This window comes from Hippichthys cyanospilos, chromosome 3 (assembly GCF_059441005.1).
Source record: "Hippichthys cyanospilos isolate Australia breed blue-spotted pipefish chromosome 3, RoL_Hcya_1.0, whole genome shotgun sequence".
Taxonomy (NCBI): domain Eukaryota; kingdom Metazoa; phylum Chordata; class Actinopteri; order Syngnathiformes; family Syngnathidae; genus Hippichthys; species Hippichthys cyanospilos.
In genome coordinates, this window is record NC_142371.1 from 19,165,640 (window position 1) to 19,188,685 (window position 23,046).

At 39.7% G+C, this 23,046-nt stretch overlaps 2 protein-coding genes across 5 annotated transcripts in view; both read right to left on the reverse strand.

The window, feature by feature from the left end:
* The window catches only part of myh14 (myosin, heavy chain 14, non-muscle), a 37,282-nt gene extending 27,757 nt beyond the window's left edge, over nucleotides 1-9,525 (reverse strand). Inside the window, exons 1-3 of the mRNA XM_088411500.1 lie at nucleotides 9,352-9,525; nucleotides 4,238-4,418; nucleotides 1,784-1,990 (exon numbers count right to left, since the gene is read on the reverse strand). Of these exons, the coding sequence (XP_088267626.1) occupies nucleotides 1,784-1,990; nucleotides 4,238-4,405 (375 nt within the window). The 5' untranslated portion in view covers nucleotides 4,406-4,418; nucleotides 9,352-9,525. The remainder of the gene's footprint in view (nucleotides 1-1,783; nucleotides 1,991-4,237; nucleotides 4,419-9,351) is intronic.
* Nucleotides 9,526-10,539: 1,014 nt separating this feature from the next.
* Nucleotides 10,540-22,530, reverse strand: kcnj14 (potassium inwardly rectifying channel subfamily J member 14). 4 transcript variants are annotated; one of them, XM_088410157.1, is made up of 8 exons: nucleotides 22,401-22,530; nucleotides 18,307-18,622; nucleotides 18,169-18,233; nucleotides 18,009-18,050; nucleotides 17,797-17,816; nucleotides 16,364-17,611; nucleotides 14,053-14,370; nucleotides 10,540-13,115 (listed from the first exon to the last, which is right to left on the reverse strand). In XM_088410157.1, the coding sequence occupies exons 6-8, from the start codon at nucleotides 17,342-17,344 to the stop codon at nucleotides 12,891-12,893; spliced, it is 1,524 nt and encodes a 507-aa protein (XP_088266283.1). In that variant the 5' UTR covers nucleotides 17,345-17,611; nucleotides 17,797-17,816; nucleotides 18,009-18,050; nucleotides 18,169-18,233; nucleotides 18,307-18,622; nucleotides 22,401-22,530; the 3' UTR covers nucleotides 10,540-12,890. The 4 variants fall into 4 exon arrangements, with proteins under 4 accessions (XP_088266283.1, XP_088266280.1, XP_088266279.1 ...); XM_088410154.1 differs by having other exon boundaries at nucleotides 16,364-17,816; XM_088410153.1 differs by having other exon boundaries at nucleotides 16,364-17,816; nucleotides 18,009-18,233.
* Nucleotides 22,531-23,046: the final 516 nt, after the last annotated feature.

Sequence of the window (23,046 nt, forward strand, 5' to 3'; positions counted from 1 at the left end):
TTTGCAGCCCATTGAAAAGACCATGAAAAAGTTGAAGGTGACTTTTGTGCTGTTATTAAATTCTCAAAACTTACAATTCCTCTCTTAAAATTTTACCTCTGCATTTGGTTAACATTCCAATTGATTTCTCATTGACGTACGATTTCATTCTGCTGAAAATGACTCTCGTCCTCACTTTGCCTTTTATACCACTCGATGAATCATTTGCATCTTAAACTTTCTCCTGAATACTGATGCATTTTCCTTTGAAGCAATTAATGCAACAAAACATCTGATCTCATTTGTTCCTGCGGAAAGAAAAGCCGCACACCGGCGGCAGTACTTTTGCAGAAGCATTCCGATCGGTCGGTAGCATTCGCTACACGATTAATACGGTCGGAATCTATCACCCACATGGGCCTGGCGTCTTTCATTAAAGCTCTCGATCGATCACTTGAGACTGCGGATGCATCCCGGGATTGATCTGAATCTTTCTAGCTTGGCAGCTACAGTGGGACTCCCTCAGCCATCATTCATTCGGGTAATGCACTTTGGCAGCTAAACTAATTGCCTCTATGGTACTTGACAGCTCTTTCTATATGGCGGGGCCGTTACGCCGCCTCCATATTTGACAAAGGAAACAACAAGCTTGTATACTGATCATACCATCTCACTTACGCTAGCGATGCCGATATCCTCTTGGAATCTGTTGTTGACAGTGTGCAAGCGTGTGAATATTATCGGCATTTGTTTCTCTCATTGTACCATTATTGTTGCAAAACTTAAATATACATTTAATAAGAAATAAGAGTAGAAATAAGATTTATTTTTTTTTGGTCTCTATCGTTTGACTCATTGGAGCTACCTTACTAAGTCCTAGTGTGCCCAGTAGAGGACATCCTAATCTTTCTATTTATGTCTCAAACGGCACAACAATGTGCACAAATGACTCTCAGGAGATTATGACCAGATATTAACTGTTTTGGTGCCAAAGACGAGAATTCTCATCTTTTAAAATAGTAATAAAAATGAAAAAAAAAATTCTTGTGAAATACGTTTTTTTTTTTTTTTTTAAGGAGGGTAGCTGACACCCTTGACTAGTGCTTAGTATTATGCAAATTGAGCACTGTAGTTCTAACTGTGACCATTGGATGGCGGTGTTGCCATTCATACAACACATACATTACATACTTTAATTCAAAGTAAGGAATGGAAATCAATCTTTCGTATGATAGCACCCATATTTCCATAGACATAGCACACAATATTCTGTCATTCTTGAAAGATGAGTGAAAAGGCTAAATATATTGGACCTAAAATTCTTGCCCACTAAATGGCATTGCAATTTTATTAAAAGACAATTTTGTAACTCATTTTATGAAATGTTTTTTATATTTGCATGACTCTTTAACACTGCGATTTTTTCACATTGAATAACTATTTCTAGGTAAAAAAAAAAATTAATTCCATAACTACAAACCTTTGTTATAATGTGACTGATGATTTCACAATAATCAACGTCTATCTGTAGTTTGCTATTTTTTTCAGTATCTGCTGAAAAACGCCTATTTGGTGTTTTTACATTTTTTTTTGACACACCCTCAAGTCAAAGATGGCCCCAATTATTCTACTCCAAAAATATGTTGTTTTTTTCCCCTTTTAAAATTAGGCTGTTTCTACGCAATGTAAACCGTGACTTTGAATTGGCTTAGCCCCATCCCCAATTTGTGAACGACAAAGAGGTGTGTCCCAAAACTTTTATCCTACGATGCGTCCGTCCGGTCACGAGTGCGCGCTCGCTCACATAGATCAAGCCTGAGTAGTATCGCTCCCTCAGGTTGTGAAGCACGGAGGCTTCGTTGAGGCAGGTGAGGTCGGCCATGTCCTCCACTTTGCTGAAACGGGGCGGGTTCATGCGCTGGACCTCCTCCCTGGACAAGGTGAGCAGTTTCATGCTGTCGCTCAGCTCCACCTCCACCTCGTCGCCGCGCTCCTCCTTAATGCTGGCCGACTGTCCAAAAGAAGACCAAATACAGTTGAAATCTTTCCCGAAGATCGTCCGCTTCAAAACAACGAGTGGCCAACATAGCGGGGGGAAAGTGTCATTTTGATTGGTGTGTTGCCATGGCGACAGAACTGCAGCATGACAGACAGGCAAGAAAGTAGCCTTGATTAATGACTCAGCGAGCTAACGCTAACGCTTAGAAAATTCCAGACACACACAGAAGAGAAAGTGCTGTTATTTAAACGACGTGGCAAAAGTATGAACGTGTTTTTATATCTTGTTGTTAGTTGGACTTGCAGTCAACAAATAGGGAGCGTTTTTGTAAATTAGGAATACTTTTGTCTCATTTTTGTTCCCCTTTCCCTTCGATTTGCTTCTTCAATCTTTTCCTTGAACAATTACCGAATTGTGAATGACATTTTTCATTGCATTTTTTTTCTTGGTTTTTTTTTTTTTTTTGGGGGGGGGGGGGCGGCGGCATTTTTTTGGTTTATTTTTTCAATTCTGACTTTAATCATGACTTTTAACACTTTATTTGTGCCACATTTTGTTCCATATATTGAAAAACCGCTATTATTCTTGTAGCCCTATTCCTTATATTTTTTCACTTCAGGATTGTCAGCAGCACTAATTATGAAGTCTTTTGTAGTCTCCTGAACGCTAGCATATTCATTTGTCTCCTCTAGAGTAGACTTCTGTTTTTCATCTACAGCTTTTGAATCATTGGAGTCCTACTGTCCCCAGTAGTGGACATCCCATTGCTTGCCGATGTCATCTCATGTTTTTGTGGGATGAAATTAACTTTGCTGTAATGCTGAGACAACATGGACACAAACGTGGACACAAAGGAGTAGACTAGATTTCAGGAGGATAAAACTAATCTGTCTCTGGTTTCTTAAAAAAAAAAAAAAAAACCTTGAGGCAGCCATCTTGGACAATTTACATTACACAGACATTATACATCATATCAAAGTATTCCTGATTTACAAAAATCCAATTTTTGGCATACAATGCCATCAATAATGTGACAGACGAGTAAAACAAGGACCTCTTTTGTTATGTTGCGCCGTGTCGTACGTTAAATAAGAACATGCTGAGATGACGAAAGTCAAAGCAAAAATTCTCGTCATGACTGCAAAATGAAGTCAGCGTCTGCGATGGGGAATGTGAAGAGAGACCATTGTTCTATTCATAGTTTACGATGAAAACTAGTTCGGCAGAAAATATGAGAGGGCGTCAGATTCACATTGGATCCTGCACGAAGCTCTGACCACCAACAAGCGGAAATTTAAGCAAAGTGGAACTAATTGAAATCATGACACAAACTTCATAATCCCATTCGTCCCGAATGCCTCGCGGATTGTGATATAGTTGTAAAAGGGACAAGACGCGCACACGCCCTTAGTTGCTTGACACACCCAAAGCAAAAGGACAATACTTGAGTAGATTATTGAGATTATTGTTGTAGGCAAGTGGAATGTGACAAGGAGACAATCAGATATTTGCTACTTAGGCATAGGAATGCTCAAGATTGCCTTAAATTAAAATCTCAAATTTGTTATCTCAGAAACAATTTGATATGTGGTGATTTATTCCTTCTCTAATAAAGTGGTTCTCAAAGTGAGGTCCGTGAAATTATTTTGTTTCTTTAGTTTATCTTTTAACAGTTACAGATTTATGCCTTGTTTGGATTAGTCTGTTTTTTGGCGGCCCCTCTGGACGCTGTTGGTAATGCATTGATAGTGGCCTGTGGCTACCTCACAGGGGTCAAATTCAAGGCCCAGGGGCCAGATCCGGCCCGCCACATCATTTTGTATGGCAAATGCTGACAATGTTCCTACGTCCAAAGTCTATGTCTGGTAAAGTGGTATCAATGTCATGGTATCGGAGCATTTTTTTTTGGGGGGGGGAATTACAGCAGCCACTGGCATTTGCCTTTAACTGACAATGGCCTATATTAATATTTTTTTTTTTCTCCCTAGAGATCTCAGGAGGAGTTTGGAAACACCCGAAGCACAGAGCAACATTTTTCCCAACCCCATCTGTTGCATGTCTCCACTTCGAACATTGAGTAAGATTTAGTTGCAACAGCCCTTCAACATACTTGGCAGCGGATTTTTTTTTTTTATGTACTTAATATCTTTATTCTGAAAAAGCCAAACCAATTGCAAATGGTTGACAAGACCCATACTGTACCGTAGCACTTTTTGAAGAAAAAAAAAAAAGCTCAATATTTTTCTGAAGGTAACTCACCTCAAAGCCATGCTTCTCCGACGGCACCCACACCAGACGCTTGGCCGCCCAGTCGGCCTGGCTGGCGGCGGTGAAGACGGGCGAGTTGGCGGTGGGGGAGGTCGGAACCACCCCCGACGTGAGGAAGCGGGTGACATCGTTCACACCGCCCCCTATTGGCTTGGACATGATACTGCTGACACTGTGAGAAGCAGAAAATACAAATATGAGAATATTTAAACAACATCCAATCAAAGAAGGTCTCAAAATTATTAACTATATTCTTATATAATTATATTCTTCTTTTATTTTTCATATTATGAATAACCACCAATCGGAGCGGTGCTCCCACTGTACATCTCTATACAATGAAAAAAGGTATTCAATTCTCTTCTGTTTTATTCAATTAATGAATGCATCTCTAGTTGTTTGTAGTCAATCAGCTGAAAGTGTATTAATGATTGTGGCTCTCCTTTCCAACAAACAAGTGCATCACAGTACCATAATTGCATCAACACACACACAAATACACTTCACCTGTTCGCAAACGGTAAAAAAGATCTCAAATGGATATGTGGAGGCACTTCAGGGCGTATGTGAGATTTTTACAGGGTTTCTGCAGCTATCAAAAAATCTAATTTCATGCTTTTTAAATGCCCGGAAAGGGACAGTACATTTCCTTTTTAAATTAAGAGCAAATGAATTGGAACATAAATCAACTTATTACTAAATTCATAGGGACTCCTTTGCAATTCCTTTTCCACCTGATACACAAATATTTTGTGTCGCTAGCACTTGTTTTGTTCTTGATAAAAAAGTCAATGTCATGAAATTTAATTAAGAGCAAATTTGTATTGCCTTTGGAAAGTTGCCCCTACAAACATGGCAAACTGGCTAGCTGAGCTAAATAGCAGCATCTTTTCAGTCCTTAAAAATGAAAACTTGCGGTTTATGCGCTATATAGGCGCGCTGGATTATAAGGCGCACTGTCAGCTTTTGAGAAAATTGAAGACTTTTAGGTGCACCTTATAGTGCAGAAAATACGGTGCACATCATTGAAAAAAGGTTAGAGCTCTTGTAAGTCAAGGTAGCACTGTATATACAAAACATCCACAACGCAAATCTGAATTGTGTCATTTGCAAGTAAAAAAAAAAAAAAAATCGGGGGAATTGTGTCACTTTAGCCACGCAGTGTTAACCCAGCCAATGTATTAGCGTTGAAGAGGCATTCAGGGCACGTGGCACGCGAGCGTGGACCAGCCATGGCCTAATTGGAAGAGCGAACGAATCAAGGAGAAGACGCGGATGGACAAAAGGCTGAGTGAACTGACATGACAGCTGAGGAGGAGGAATGGCGAGTCGGAAGGGGAAAAAAGTTGCGTAGCGGAGGAGCGAGGCTGTAAAAGCACGTAAAAATAAGACTTGATCGTTTCTTTTACGAGCCGGCGCGCTCGGCTGAAGACGAAAAGCACAAAGGCGTCCTGGATGGTTATTCTGCGAAAGATGAGGCCGCGAAGCGAGCGGCGTGAAACGATTGCGGAGGTATGACGGGAGGATCCGAGATGTGTTCTGACAATGTCGTCGTTCCGTGGGAACCAGTCACCGGAAAACTTTCCGACGAGGCCGCAAGGATTAATACGGTTTTATACGGACTGGCTGCTGCGCCGTTTTTACGACCAATGATGATCATTCACTGCTTTGTCAACAACGTTCTTGTGAATAAAGTTTTTATTGGGGTCCGATCCGAGGTTATGGAGTTTTTGGAGGTGATGCTAATTCTAATATTTGCCACAACTTTGAACACAACTTGAAAATAGAGTAATCGGCAGAATAATACCCCAAAAAAATAAATGTTGTATCTACTGTTAACAAAAAAAGCGCAAAAAATAACAGCGCAAGAAAATAATAGCGCAAACAAAAAATGGCTAATACTTGTCGATTTTAAAAGTGTTACACTTGCATTTTGTAACCCGAAATAAGAGTGGCACACACACACACACACACACACACACACATACATACATATTAGCCATATTACAGTATTAGCAAATTTACATATTAGGCTTTTTTTAAATTTACCCATTTACAACATAGAGAAAACTTGATAAACATCGGCCATTTTTTAAGGTAAGGGAAAATGTTGTATTCAAGTGTTAAAAATGCAGACATAAGTTTAGTAAAATTGACAATCGATTTAAGGAGCTGAAATATTTCCAATTTTTAGCTGACTATTCCCAACTGTTCGCATTTTTTTTCTTTTTGTGATGCTACTTTTGTTAGCATATCACCGGTGTTTTACGTTATATGTAAGCATTATGCTAGCAGACGCTTGTAAGAGATTAACATGCTTTGGTTGAATTCTGGCAAAAAGTGGAATTAATTCAGTTATATTTTAAAATCAACAATTTGAAAAATTAGCTAAACTGAGGTTCTCACAATTGGCAGAAAGATGAACGGATGCTTCGCCGGATGTTGTTTGTTATAGTTACTATTTAATCCAAGCAAAATGTTTTCTCTGAAGAAACATACCGAAAAATAGAAAAGCATAAGGGCCACATTACTTGTTTTTAGTTTAACTTTTTAAACACTGTAAAAAGCATTCAAGCAAATAATTACACATTTTCGATTATGTCGTTTTTTTTTGTTGATGAAGCAAATTAGGGTTTTTCGCTATTAACGCTGTCTACATTTTCATGACTTTTTTTTTTTTTACATAGTATTGCGACCAATGTTGAACTGTAACCTGAAGCTATGCCACGGGCCGCTAAAATTTAGATGACGGGCCGCAGATGGCCCCCGGGCCATAATTTGGAAAGTGGTGCATTAAAGAAACTTCTGCACAAACTATGAATGGATATTTTTTTGCAGAAGATAAACATGTTAAAATTATGTTAAAACATTTAAAACCATTATACATTATAGCATTGTGAACATTTTGCACTGGATTTATTTGGTGTTGAGTTAATTACATCAATTACAAATCTAATTGTTCAGAATGACTTTAAAAATATATATTTATTCATCATATTGTCCAGTCCTGGGTTAAATCAACGCTCATTTTTTTATGATTTGTTTTACATTCGACTTTAACTGGAATAGCAATTTTCACAAAGGCTTGTTTCTCATCATAATACTTACTAATACTTCAATGAGTCCTGGAATCTTTTTTTTTCTAAGTAAAATTAAAATCATCCAGAATCGCTTGCCTTTAACGTTTCCACTGCACTACCATCAAAATAAGACACTTGATGAGTCCGGTGAGATTTTAAAGCCAATTAGTGCCCCGACCGTGCCGAAGTGAGGCCTGACTATGATAATGAAGTCACTTTGTTGACTTTCTATGATGACATGCTTTGTGTACAGTCATGAGACTTACATCATGCATGGCTAGCTTAATCCAAAGAGTCCTGTCATACTTGTTACCAGCAAAAAGTCCAACATTTTATTGAGCCAGCCGCTCCACAAATGCATACTTTTAGCTGATTACCCGAGCGAGCCCGATTAGAAACGCTGACTATGGAACCGCCCTAGTGTGTGTGTGTAAGCGTGTGTATGTGCAAACTATTAGGTGTCTCCGAGCCACGGCAGGTATGTCATCGGGCTTGATTCCTGCCGTGCGTGACGTGCATCTTACTCAAGCTTCACGTTTTTTTTTTTTTTTTTTTCCTGCAGTGTTTGTTGATGACAGGGCATTGAGTTTGTAACCCCGCCACTACCATACCTGTTACAATAAGAAAGGGTGTGGAATAGACAATAGGCAACACCACCCAGAAATAACTTTGGATTTTTTTTTTAAGTTAAAAACTTTTAAAGTTCATAAGTCGGATGCAAATGCAATTATTCAAACAGTATTCTGACGTCTGTGGTATTTATTAAACATGTCAAGTTTTTTTTTTTTTTTTGGTATGGTTTAGAGTAGCAAAACACTGCCTGTTCATAGTAATAAATGATCGTTTTTGCTCCAAAAGTCCTCAACAGTGTGAAGATCATGTGACGGAATGCGGCCATTTCCATAAAGTTGTCATCATAAACCCTTTGTTGTATACAACCTCTTGTGAGCCCGGCGAGCGTGGGAGATGTGGACTCATTTGTCCACAATTCTGTCTTGTTAGTCCTGTTCCTACACACATACACAATTGCACCGTTTAAGGGACACACACACACACAAACACACATATAAAAGCCAACAGCTTTCCTCCATAGCAACATCCTGAACAACAACAACCTAAACTAAAAACATCCAGTGTGGGCAAGGGGGGGTCTCTTCTCTTTTCCTTAAATTTCAGCACATCTGCCTCACACTTCTAGGTTCTGAGTTTGAATCCCATCTTGAGAAGCAGGAGCAAAGGAAGTAGTCATGCATTTGGTGTTAAAAAAAAAAAAAATCAATGCATGTAACCACCGTTTAAAATAATCAATTGTCTTCATTTTTATCATTCTTTTTTTTAAAGGAAGCAATTGGCCACACTTCACACCCTCCTGGCTGACATTTGACATCATATTTTGGGTCCTGCACAGATAGGCAGGTGCAAGAGAATTCAATTAAATTTTAATTAGTCAGGGATTGGAGCGGGACACGCCTTTCTCCTCTTGGCTTCAGGGTGCACGGTGAGGCATTTTATCACCGAGATAAGGGTTGTAATGAAGCTATTATTAAAATGACATGCGGACAAACAGATAGCACCCCTATGCGGTGGTGGTGGGGGATCCTTGAAAATGTCCCCCACTCCAAACCACACCTCGGTGATCGATTACAAGGATGACCAAGGCCCTTTTCCCAACTGACATGTGGAAGCCAAAATCTCATGCGGCAATGTTGGAATATTTTTTTAAAATCCGATTTTTTGTTGCTATGAAACGTTAATAGCACAGTAATTGACTACCGGTCACAACGGTTGCGATGCGTAAGGAAACGGTCATAGTCTTCGCTTTGTAAAATGCCATTTCGAGGTACGTCTTTGTTTTAACAAAGGTAAAAAGCCCCGTGAACGCCTCACCATCAACGTTGATTCTTACGCCACCTCAACTAGCGTTAGCCGGCTACATGGCACAAATATGAGGCGTTCAAGTATCTTACACCGGCTCGGTTTTTTTTCTTTTTAATTTGAATTAAGACTCCAATTCAAAGCTCTTACCTTCAGGTTGCCCTCCAAACGTTTAAATGTACACGGAAGACCGTCCTCGGGGTGTTTCTTGGTTATTTTTGCTCTCGGATAGGTGTGTAGCCTACCGCAGAGGCGTCTTTTATCATTGCACCGTTCAAGCCCAGTGGAGCCGCACATTCACCATACACACACGTCCTGCTTGGGAATAAAGTAGGCAGAGGGAGGGAGAGAGAGAGAGAGAGGTTAGGGCAAAGTGGTAGGCTTCAGCCCCAGGCCAACGTTTCCTGTTTGTCCGCCTATCAGAAGCGAAAATTCGGGCCCAGTCCAGGACACACACCAATGGGCTGCTACAAAGGGGGCCGTGAACACACCCTGACGACTCGGCGACAACCGTCCGCCCCTTGACTGGCACGACACGGAAGCGGTGACGAATAGCGTCAAAGCGATGACGCTGCTGACCAATGACGATAGGTGTAGGGCGGGGCTAAAGAGCTACTCGACGAATGAGACAGCCAACCAGAAAGCCGCGGCAGGTGCTTGTGCGTCAGCCTCGCGCAAAAGCACGGGGATTTGCGCGCCCTTTGTTTGTATCAACGCGACTGGGGCGGGGGAGCTGTTCACTGATCTGAAATCGGTTTTTCATGAAGAGTATCACACGGTCAGCCTTGCATAATCTGACTCCAGGTCCGTGATTTTTCAAAGCTAACTGAAAGCTCCTGACGATTATTATTAATCTGACAATTATTGACTGATACCCTTTGTTGGGGAGTAACAATTCATAAAAACTGTGTTTTTTGAAGTCATTTTTACCCTAGTCGAGGGTTTATTTAATGCTAAGTATTTAGCGTTATAGTTTATTCCAGGTGTCAGAAAAACTGGAACGAAAAAAATCTTGTTCCTCAATTATATTTTTTCTTCTGAATTTCCTTTAAAAAAAATCACTTTGGTGACAATGTAGCCACTTTTAAACGACTAGGAACCAAACCCAAGCAGTACGATTGTTTATATTTTCTTACAAGTATTTTAGCAAAACATAATAGTGAGTTAGCTATCCATTTCGGCATGAAAGAGCAATTCTGTTCCAATTTTCCAAGTAACATTTAAATCAGTTCATTACTGTGTTCATTGATATTGTAAATTGAATAATTATTTTCTTTCGGGTACAAAACTTCCAAACTGTACACATAAATTAAGATACAATCAAACAATTGAGTCCGATTCAATTGAGTCGGTTGGGATAACTCAAAACAAGTTATTCAACCTTTATTTATTCATTTTTCTTCCACAATTCATTTAGAAGCCCTGTGATCTCAAAAGCAGCTCTAAATGTAATACGAAAATACATTTTTACTTTAAACAAATTCACAAACGTGCAAGTTTTAGGAGAAAAAAAAATAGCCGACATTAGGGATGGGCAAAATATGGTCTGCTCAGTTCTTGGACCATAACATTAAAAAAAAAAAAAAAAAATCACATTGTATCCATTTAATGTATGACTTGGCCCATCTGTCCATTTGAAAATTTTAATTAGGCCCCTTAGCACAAATTTGCCCTCCCCTGCCCGAAATACATACGGTAAAATGGAAGCTGTGACATGATTTTAAAAGTACATGTCACTAAGATTTCTGCAATGTTGAAAAAAAACAAAAGTATTAAAGTGATGGTGCTCTAAAGTTCAAGTTACATTTCACAGAAGTGAAGGCAGGCCCCGTAACCCACCGTGCAGCCTATAAATAGAACTTGAGGGTGGACGTTTATGGGAAGACACAATAATTGACAACATTCAAACACTTAGGTTACAAAATCTTCCCGACTGTAGTAAGTGAAAGACAGAGGCTGATATTTATCTCCCATGTATTCCTAAACTCAAAAGAACAAAGTTTGCTCAACAGGAAAAACACTGTTAACACTTATAATTGAATAAACAGTTTTAGTTGTGCGAGTAGAATACAGTGCAGTCAAATTTTCTCACTCTTATTTGACAATGTAACAAAACCTACAGGCATATATTCTTTATCCTCAATAAACAATGACTAATTAAAGCAGCTAACAGGCTCCTTTATGCCTATTTTTTTGTATTATACTGCTCTCTGGTGGCCAAGATGCGTATACTACATAAATTCATGATGCACAATCTGTTTTATTTGCATTCTACTTCATTATAATTTGACGATATATTTTTTCTTAAGCAAAAGTTTACAGCGTTATTTCATTTATTTAAACCAGAGGATCTTAAAGTTTTTGGAGTGAGGGACCTCTTTTGGAAAGAAAAAATTCCAAGGACCCCATTTGCAAATGTTTGTGGAAACAAAATAGAATATTTCAGAGACCCTACTTTGAAAACGACTGATTTAAACAGCTAATTGAGGTATAAAACCTTTTCAGGCTTTACGCAATATAACAAGCTTTGCTTTGGCGCCACCTTATGGCATCTCAGTGCCAAGTATAGAAGTGAGTTGAGGAATTTCATTTTGCACCCTAAAAATAGTGCTGCCATCTTGTGACATATCTAGACAATTACAAACCTTAGTACTTGGGAGCATCCATCACAATTTTCTCTCAAAGGCACCACCACCAGACAAATAGTCGCTGCTTGTGAACCACTTGTAACATATTGAAAATAAAACAGGACCCAAGCAAGGCAAATCATCGGGATAAGTCCACCACATTAGAGTAAGAAAATAAACTTTATACTTCTGAGAGCTAGCCTATTCATTTGTGTTCACTGCAGTGGACATTTGTTTTTGGTTTCTATCTTTTAGCTCAGTGGATTTTTTTTTCCAGAATTCTCACTTTCAGATTTTAAAGTCGGAATTTGAGACTTCTCTTTGACTTCTGGTTTTAAAGTTAGAATTCTGACATTATCTGAGACTTCTGACAACAAAGGAAGAATTCTCACTTAATAGTGTGATTCAGAAACCCAACAGTGATATCTGCTCTGTGGTTTTGAAAATAAAGTCCGAATTCTGACTTCAACATAAGAATTCTGGGGGTAAAGTCACAATTCTTGGTGAGAATCATATCAACCTTTCTTTTTCTTCTTCATGTATTTCAATTGGTCTGGCATATATCCTCCCATACCGCAAAAGAATTAAACTCAAATCAGAAGTCACAATCATGTTTCTGCATACTGCAAAAATAAGTCAATAAACAGTAGACCGTAATTACATGGAAAAGCTCAAAACCGCTGCTCGTTTATCATTGTTTCTCCATGTAATTACTGCCTAATATCAACAAGAAACCAACTAAAAATATACCGTCCATACTTACCATATGAAAATAACAATGATAAATCAGCACAATTACTGAGATACATTCCAGAGGCGTACCTGTAAGGATACGCTCCTTTTTACTGCATTTAAATTCAACTGAACCTCCAGTGATGCAGTTGCACATCACAGTCACCAGGGGGTGCTGCTGTTCGTCCCTTCCATGCAGTGGTGATGGGCCAGATTGAGATCCGACAGATTCGCGTTTTCAATGATTTTGAAAGATAGCCAGGGCCAATCAGCCAACAAGGTGACATTGTCGAGTCATTCCAAACCTGCGCCTCGATTCTAGACTCTTTCTCAGTTGTAGTGGAGGTGGTCCGACAATCTCCTGCTTGACGCCGGAGGGCATTCGGCATCTGGGTCAGGTTCTTCCTCGGGAGAAATGAGTTGCAGAGCCACTTCGTTCTCATAGCAGAATGATGAACGTGAACTTTTGATGTACTTGAGTTCCGCAAGTTCTTTAGCACTACACAAGGGCGTGTTTGGGATTTCGTACGTCCGGTGGAAGAACGAATAGTCCACCTAGTGGAAATAAGAAGGAAACGCGGCTTAGACGCGTGAGCCATATATTGTTTTAATCAGAATGTTTTTGACACTTTTTTATCCTTTTATTCAATGGACGTTGTGCTGCCCCTTATGGTGTGTGAACTTTGACCACCTGGGGGCAGTATAATCAGAGGTGGGTAACTTACATGTTTTGCATTCGTCAGAGCCCCGCCCCCTTTGCATCATCATCGGTCTGTCATTTTTTCAAGCCATACAAAATTGTAATCGTCAGCCCGTTGGTGTATTTTTGCTTAACCTTCCGCCACCACTTGGGAGCGACATTTTACTTTTTTTTTCTGGTCCGTCATTCGCTGGTCTACTTCTGTCTGCGCTCATACTAATTCTTTATTCTGTTTTAGTACTTAGAATTGAAGTTAACTCCATATTTGTTGTTCTACAGTTACACTGCAATTCAAGCACAACACAGTAATATAAGTGTAACACGAAATCAAAGCTAGCTAAGGCTCGGCTATAATAAACATGTTTAATAAAGGTGACGAGAATGCAATTAACAATCATGTCTACTGGAGGACATTATCATACTTTACATGACTCTCAAATGGTGCATGTCGGTTGTCATAACTACCTGCCCTACAACTATAGAAGACAATTTCACTAACATTTGTCTAAATTTCATCTGTCACAAACACTACAAGTGAAACAAAGCATTGTTGAAGTTGAACTGACTAAAAAAACGTCTTTAATAAGGGATTTAAAAAACTTGACGTTTGGATGGACGTCCATTGGTGATGGACTGATGCACAGTCCATCAGTGTTGACTAAGTGCCCACCTCTGAGTATAAGACATACAATTACACGACTATATGTGGGGAATATGAACCAGCCATGGTAACTGTTACCGTGGCAACGCACAGTTGATCAAAAAAGCAAGGCTCATTTTTCAGGTCCTTACCTCATAGCAGTCCTTCTTCTCAAAGAGCACAGGCTCAAAACGGTATCCCCACTGGATTTCCGAAGCCAGATAGGAGCTGCGGCATTGCGTGGTCATGGCCGTGGCCTCCACCATGCCCTCCAGTATCACCACCACCTCAAGTTCGGTGTCGCTTTCCAGGGTCTTTCGGTCCATCTCGAAGAAAGGCGACTCGTCGTTGATCTCGTGCACGATTGTAACCGGAGAGACCAAGAAAATCCTGTCGGTGCCCGTGTCAAATCCAACATTGATGTCCAAGTTGTCCAGCGGAAGGAACTCTCCTTCTGGCGTTACCCTTGACTGTTGTCAAGGCAGTAGGAGAACACAAAAACAAGGAAAACTCGGATTAAATCAGTGCTTCTCAATAATTTTTTTGCAGAGCCCCCCAAAGAAAGAAAAGACCCAAACATCTGCGATTACTATAAATGAAATCATTACCAAACAACAAAAGAAAAAAGCTGTTTGAATCAACTTCCAGCAAATGTTGACTTTTTAAAGAGTTTATACAGACTACATCTTATTCTGAATCTGAAAAAAATACCATACAGTACATCAAGGTATCTAAAATATATTTTTTTAAAGTCAAATTAGAAATATTTTTGAGCAACTGAACCGTTTGAAATCGACATGCAAATGTTTACTTTTTGCAGGGTTTATACCCCTTACATCTTATTCAGAATCCGAAAAAAAAGCTTGAAGTGCATGAAAGTATCTGAAATAAAAAAAATGTCAATCCTTACACAAATTAGAAACGTTTTTGACCAACTGAACAATTTGATGCTGAAAAAAAAAGAATTATAATAAATGTAATCTGATCTGGAACATTAAAACTAATATCCTGGATATTTTCACATGTTTAAAACATTGCGCCAATTTTTTTCTAAATCATATTAATAATTTGATTAAAAAAAAAACGTGTATAGCGATTGAAAAAGTTTAAAACTCTTGCAGTTTTACAATGAGAGCGCTACTGCACCCCCTAGTGCCGTATATTTGTAATTACACCACACAGCTCAAAATCAATTGCTTGAATTTATACTATTTTGAAGGTTTAACGATTAGTAGATGATCATTCTTTCAAAATGGAGCCAATCCCGGGTGACTTTGGGTCAGAGATCGCGGGGAACTCCTGTGAGGCAGGTGTGCAACCCACTTCTCCACCGTGCCGATAAATTCTAAAATCACGTCACTTCTATTTCCACGAATGAAATACTGTGAAATTATATCACTTATCCAACTCTTACTAGGGAATCCTATCCAAACATAGTATTTCCAATTGTTTTTTTTTTTTCTATCATGAAAAATCTAATCCCATCTGCCCTTCTCTCTTTGCTTTGCTATTAAAAGATCACATTGACTACGTTGACAGATTTCCCCCTGAGGATAAATTTTACAGCATCCCCACTCGCACGCAACACTTCTCAGTCCGTTAGTTAGCTTTAAATATGGTGCAAAAATAGTCTTCTTAAACATCAGTTAAACAACGCAGATATCATTCACAATGAGAAAAATGGGATGACAAAGGACAATGGGTAAGGAAGAGAGGGCAAGTTAATCCTTGGTAAATCTTCCTAACCCCCAGAGGGAGAATAAAACAAGCTCTCATTAACTCCAGACCACAGAATAGCGGCCAGATGGTCTCGGCACTCAGTTTTTCGATCTCTTTTATTTGTATTGCAATCGCTGACGGCAACAAGTAAGGTGTCGATGCTGTTTTGGACTTTTTAGGCTTTTTTTCTCAATATTATAATTGTGCGGATTTGACATTTATGAAGACGAATACAGATTATATGATGCCACTTTTCTTCAAGTAGCGACAATCCCCCACAACTGGCTCTGTGCCGAATAAAAAAACAAAAAATTTGAACAATTGCTAACCAAAACAGTAGCACATACAAAAGTAAACAAACTTTTAGATAAACTAGGAACACGTTGTGAGATGGAATAAATGACAGAACGAAAAAATAAGCTGAAATATTGTCGAATAAATTTTGAGTCTGTTCGTCACACGCTTAGCTAGTTTTAAGATCAGAGGCCGGGAAAAACTGTTTGAAAAAGAAAGTTGAGAACAACATTTTTTTTATTTTGTCCCCTCCCAAATTTGAAGTTGAAGACAACTTACAAATTTAGTATTCTAGTGAGAAACCCGCAGTTAAATCAGCGTTTCGCGGGGAACGTAAAATGATGCGGCGAGCCGGATCTGGGCCCCGGGCCTTAAGTTTGACACCCGTGGATTACAATACACAACTTAACGCGTGAACGGCACTGAAGGAGTTAACGTCCCGTCGCGTACCTTTAACAGCTGCGCTCGGACGTGAGCCTCTACCAGGTGACTCTTGCGCAGGTTTCCCACTCTCCACATCATGCACAGTTTGCCATCTCTGAGGGCCACCACGGCGGTTCGGGAGAAGACCAGAGTTTCGTTGCGCTTCTTGGGCTTGGCGATCTTTGCCATGACTGCCCCGATGATGAAGGCGTCAATGATGCAGCCCACGATGCACTGCAAAACGACCGCCGCCACCGCCAGGGGACATCGCTCGGTCACGCTTCGGAACCCGTAACCGATGGACGTCTGCGTCTCCAACGAGAAGAGGAAGGCCGCCATGAAGCCGTTGACTTGGAGGAAGCAAGGCTCCTCCGCCACCGACGCCGCCTCTCCGTCGCCCCCTCCTCCGGGACCGGCCCCTCCCGACGCCGAGGTACCGGCGACGGGGGCGAGGCCGACGGAGAGGTCCCCGTGCGCCGAGGCGATGACCCAGAAGGCAAATCCGAAGAGCAGCCAGGAGAGGAGAAAGGAGAGGGTGAAGATGACCAGCATCCAGCGCCAGCGGATGTCCACGCAGGTGGTGAAGAGGTCGCTGAGATACCGCTGGCCCCTCTCGCTCATGTTGACAAAGGTAACGTTGCAGCGTCCGTCCTTGCCCACAAAGCGCTTTCGGGGCCGGCGGCCCGCACGCTTGGCGCGCCGGCGCTTGGCGGTGGAGGGGGAAGAAAGGGAATCCGGGTCCGAACCGGACCGAACTTCCCCTCTTCCTCCTGCACTACTTCCTCTTCCACTCCTCTCCCCGCCTTCTCCTCCCGCCGACTCTCCCGCAGCGCTCCCGCGGTCCAGGGGCAACGCGACGCCGTTGATACTGCGTGTCGGGGAAGATAAGGAGCCAGATGGGCTCCCGCCCGCCCCGGCCGTATCTGCCGCCAGCTTCATGACCTCCTCTTCCTCTACTGGCCCATCAACCACAGCACTGAAGCGCCGTTTCACACGCGCCGCGCCCATCGCGGACCCTCAAGTCTCACTTTTTTGTTGGCTGTGACAGTCAAGTAGTAACGACGGTGTCAGACTTCACGATCCATTCCGGCCGATCGGAGAATTCCCTTCCAAGTCAGTCGGCGGTTACATGCTGCGGGCGACCTTTCCTCCTTGTTTCCAAGAACGATCCTTTCATTGTTTCATCCACCGTCCATACATTGAAGCGAACTAAAAATAACGAGTGTCGGGGTACCGCGCCGTTTTCTGGCAAGGATGGAAGAACTGGATCGACATCTACGGGCGTGAAAAAAACATGCGGGGTTCGCTCAGTTCAAAGAAACAAAACGGAAGACAAAACATGGCGAAAGCCGAATCGTGCGAACACTGGGAGTTGAAGGACAAATTCCGGTGGGAGATATGACAGAAAAATTGGTAAACGTGCAGTCGAAAAGAGAAAAACATGCGGTTTCTTACGATACCGTTCTTCGGTTTCAGAACCCTTTGGTTTGGCGTGGAAAAATAAAACAGCACAATGAGGGCAAACTGGATGTTTGCTAGACAACTTTCCATCAGTTTTGACAACTTCACATTTTGTCTTCAAGGCTCTCGCTATCTGTCTGAGTAACATGGTAGAAAGACGAAAAATGATGACATCATACAAGAAATGGCGTCTATACCTGACCACACATACCTCGTTTACAGCTCAGCATCGGTGCTGAGATTTCGTCTAAGCCTGGTCGGATACAAACGGAAGAAAATAACAGAGAGGGATTACTTTGCACTCGAGTCCGGAAGGAAGCGTTTTAAGCGGGAAGCTTTGCGAAAAGGCGAACGGTAAGAGCACGGGTCACCTGAGGAAAGAAATTTGGAGAAGTTCAGTCTTCAGCTCAGATAAACCAAACCAACAAAAGAAATTCTGGGAAACAGGAGAAAATCAGGATAACTTTTAAAATAATAAAAATAATAACGGAAGTAGAGTTTGCGTTTACCTCTCTTAGTAATTTCTTGATCTCTCGATCAAGTCCTGAAACATGGAAGTCCGAACTCTCATATTACTGCAAATTGACAACGATGCGGTTCCTGCGTGGTATTACAACAAATGAAAATGAGGAAAAAGATCCCTCCTGAAATGGGACGTGACATATGGGTTCATCTTTGTAGCTGTGCTGACGTTCCCTCCTGACACATGTTGAGAGTACAAATCAAAGAGCTCGGTGCAGAATTTGCATTTTGTTTTCGTCGCAGGGTTTTTGGAGGTTGTCTTTTTTTCTCACTAGTCGAGAAGGATCTATTTCGCTGCCAGGCCTATAAAAAAATGAGAAAAAGAATGATAAAGACAACCGGTGCAGTGTCTTCTTAACTCATTCAATCCCAAAGACGTATTTTTACGTTTTTATGTTTGTTTTTTTATATATGTTTATATATATTTTTTTTAAATATATTATATATTTTAGTTATTTTTTTTAATTAATTTATTTTATTTTATATTTTATATATACTTTTTTTTTCATTTTTATCAAGTTTTTGTCTAGAGAAGGGTCTAAAAATGGCTGGTAGTGAATGAAATATATATATATATATAAATATGAATTATATATATATATATATATATATATATATATATATATATATATATATATATATATATACACAGTATATACATCTTTTTTTTTCATTTTTATCAAGTTTTTGTCAAAAGAAGGATCTAAAAATGGCTGGTAGTAAATGAATTAAATACCCAAGTAATCAATTACTACCCTCGTGCAGTATTTTGACCGTTTCGGTGTCATTTTCTTCCACAGGTTTCTCGCAGTATTATATCTAAGACACGGGTGTCAAACTCCAGTCCTCGAGGGCCGGTATCCTGCATGTCTTCGAACCTTAGGGACGCTTACGGATTCGAATCTTTTTCAAGCGCCTGCAGAGGTTGCGGATGTGCAAAGCAGGAAGTCCTGACCTTGATGGCTGCACGACACGTGAGCCCAACAATGTTCCGCTATCTCCATTACGTGACCCCTTGGGTGTCACTTCCACGAGCGATGACGGAGGACGTGATTAAAAGGAGCGCGAGAGTGCGTGTTGATGGATATGATGTTGACGTGCACTTGTTGCCTTATCTTATCTGTGTAAGGTGCTTGGTGAAGAAACATGCCCGGGGGGGTCAGGCGTGAAGCCCGTCACTGAACAAATATCAATTTGCACTCTTAAAAGTGACTGATGAAAGCTCACAGTTGAGCGCAAACACTTTCAGACTGGCAGATCCCTCAAGGGAAATTAATTAAGGTGTCATATACAGAAACAAACTCCACTGTTGTTTGAAGAACATTTTTGTACTATCTGCTTTTGTTACCAAAATAATGAATCTGTCAAATAAACTCACATAATCTACGTTATCATCATATTTAGTCACTAAATATTGGGTAGCAACCTGTTTGGGGGAAATCGACCCAGTTTGTGATGAGCAGTAGTGCAATTTGCAATTTTTATTATGTAAACTTCAGTATGGCTGAAAAGTAACATATCTTTGTTTATATATTCGTTGAAATTGACCCAGTTTTTTATGAGGAGTGCAATTTGTAATTTTTATTTTGTAAACTTCAGTATGGCTGGAAAGTAACATATATTCAAACATAGGCACTTATGTTTGATTTAAATGATTTTTTTTTTTTTTTTGGGGGGGGGGGGGGGGGGGGCATCCTTGGAAAATAGGATCTCCAAAAAGGGGACCCAAAAAGTTTGAGGAACCCTGCTTTTATAAACAAACAGTAAAATGAAAACTACATATTAAACATTCACACACAGTGGATTTTATATATATATATATATATATATATATATATATATATATATATATATATATATATATATATATATATATATATATATATATATATATATATAAATATGACATGACATATATATATGTGTGTGTGTGTGTGTGTATATATATATATATATATATATATATATATATATATATATATATATATATATATATATATATATATATATTCTTTCAATAAAGAATGAAATTTTCCATGATTGTCCGTGATTAATTACATTTTTCAACAATAATATCACTTAATCCATCAAATAATCACATACAAATGACTTTGCAATAAAGTGTAATACAAAGGCTTTTTTCTCATTTGGGGCTTATTTACCAGTTATTGTTATTTATTTTGTATTGGACATCAATTTTGCAATTTTTCACATGACATTTGACACATTTTATAGTTTGATGCTGCGTTGGAATAATCCGTTTTATGGTGAGTATAAATGCTCCCCTTTACCACCTCTTGTGCCTTCAAATCCTCCAGATGATCAAATATTACATGGACAGATTACAACCGCAAGGGAGTGATATCATTTTAAAGTGAGTGACTGAATACACGACATTTATTCTCCCGGTTTAGCCTTACGATGCTTTCGGTATATTTTCCACATGGTATGAATAAATTTGATGCGTTTAGGAAGCGCGCGCTCGTCGATATTTGTTCACACGATGTTACAACATCAAACCAAAGTGAGCAATATGCACCCATCGATACTTTACTATTGATCGGCGGTAGTTAGAATCCAGGCCACAGATTAGACCTCTCTCATCACACAGCTTTTGGGCCTGTTATCTCTGGAGTGCTAGCATAGAATCTGAACCGGATTTGATTTTGAAACAAATACATTGCAACGATGTAAAGTCCCTTTAATTTCAGCAAGTCTAATGAAAAAACTGCTTTGTGGTTCCCTGAATGTTGAAAAACCAACACACATTTTGTCAGATTTTGTTCCATCTAATGGAAATTCCTCCACTTCTTTTGCTTAGTTGGCCGCGTGCAAAAATGGAGGTCATGGTGTGGCGACCATCAAATGTTAATCCAGGTCGGAGCTAAGATGCTGCAGGCTTCTAATTAAGAAAATACTTGGAACTCAACAATAAATAATCACCGCAGCTTGCTTGTCTTCTGTTGTAAGGTATAGTCAAATATTCAAAATTTCTCACACACTCACGGGTGTGCGCTGCTAATATTAATGACATGGCTTTTATTGATTTTTTTTTTTCCAAAAAGCAACTACAAACATTAATTCCCAGAAGAAGAAGACAACAAATGTGGAATTATTCTTACATCGATTACTATGCGATTTTGAACAGTTGGGAACTTTTAACAAGTGCCGTGTAATGTTTTGTCACCTGTAAAAAAACTAGATTGAAAAAATTTTTTATATATATATATATATATCCTCTAATCTTTACATCAAACGGATTTCACATTAAAGGGAAAACATTGAAAGAAGACACCAGGGAGCTGAAATTTCACCCAATTGGCGCCAATACGTCAAAGGTCAACATGTCACAAACACTTAGTGATTACATTACTTCCCTTGCTTAAAATACTGTGAGAATGGTGTGGACGAAAATAACCCAAAAAAGATCATAATAGTGTACAACGGTTCAGAAAGCTTCAAATAATTTCTGTGACACTATGAGAAACATTTTATAATATTTTTTTCTTAATTCTCATCTTTCAAGGCTGGATTAATGGCTGGATTTTTTTTTCATTGACGTACAGTATTTTGTCCATAACGTTGATCTTTACATCAAAGGCATTTCACATCACCAAGAAAGCATTGAAAGAAAGGAGCACTAGGGAGCTGAAATTTCACCCAGAGGTAGACAAGATGTCAAAATTCAACATGGCACAACCACTTTGTTATCATACTACCAGGACTGTGCCATCACTTGTCCAAAATACTACAAGAATAAAATACTGCACAAAGGTTAAATTGACATTGACTCCTACAATGCTAACATGCTACAAGATTAGTTAAAAATGTGCTTGTGAACTAATGAATTAATTTTCTCACTGTTAAAATTAATTTCAGTTTATAAAAGTATATCTTGCGAACCAGAGTCCAACAGCGACTTCAGTAAAGCATTTGATTGCGATTTAAATCACATTTTTCTTTCATAACAAGCTGAGCATAAAAAAACATCATTAATGACTTGAAATTGCAATTCTAACACCGCTTAAAAACAAGTATATTTTGACAACCTTTGTAGCCATAAAAACGCACTTTTACTCACCGAAAATCTTCTTTGGAAATTTCATATCAGAACCTTTGTCCCGTTTAATTGAAGAGTTTGAAGAAAGATGCTGATTTATAGGCGCCTGATAGAGCTGCGTGCTTGCGTCAGATGTCGTGGCGCCCTGGCGTGCGCGCTCACGAGGCGTGCGCAGCCGCTGCCACTGACCTTGTCACACAATCCTGATTCGTTCAAATACTACATGATCTTATATGGGCAGGAAGTCAATCGTCATAGAACCCTAAAACACTGTAAATAAATATTTATATCTACTACACTGTCTAAAAATAGTTTTCTATTGGTTGCCTCTAGTGATGGAAATATATTTAACTTTATGCATGTTTATGAATGCCATTATGGATCTTATTAATTGTCGTTTCGAACTGGGAGTGTACTCTGTGTATGTGTGTGTGCCAGAGGACAAGCGTGGTGTGTTTACTTTACTCCTAATCTGATTTAATCTCAGTCAAGACGTCGCCAACATGTGTCATACGTGGAAATAAGCATCAGACGGCTCAAGGAGCAAAACAGCTGCTTCAAGTAGCGTGTGCATCCAAATGTCACTCGTAAAAAAAAAACCCAAAGGCTTCTCATAGATGACAACGGGAATCCATGCAGATTATATGCCACCAGGCAGACTATCTTT

Bases quoted from the DNA above. Each gene is read 5' to 3' on its own strand.
- kcnj14 (XM_088410152.1), bottom strand. From the start codon at position 17,344: ATGGGCGCGGCGCGTGTGAAACGGCGCTTCAGTGCTGTGGTTGATGGG. The intron at 14,371-16,363 runs GTACGCGACGGG...CCTTGACAACAG, and splicing joins TCCGAGCGCAGCTGTTAAAG to TCAAGGGTAACGCCAGAAGG. The intron at 13,116-14,052 runs GTAAGGACCTGA...TATTTCCACTAG, and splicing joins AGAAGAAGGACTGCTATGAG to GTGGACTATTCGTTCTTCCA.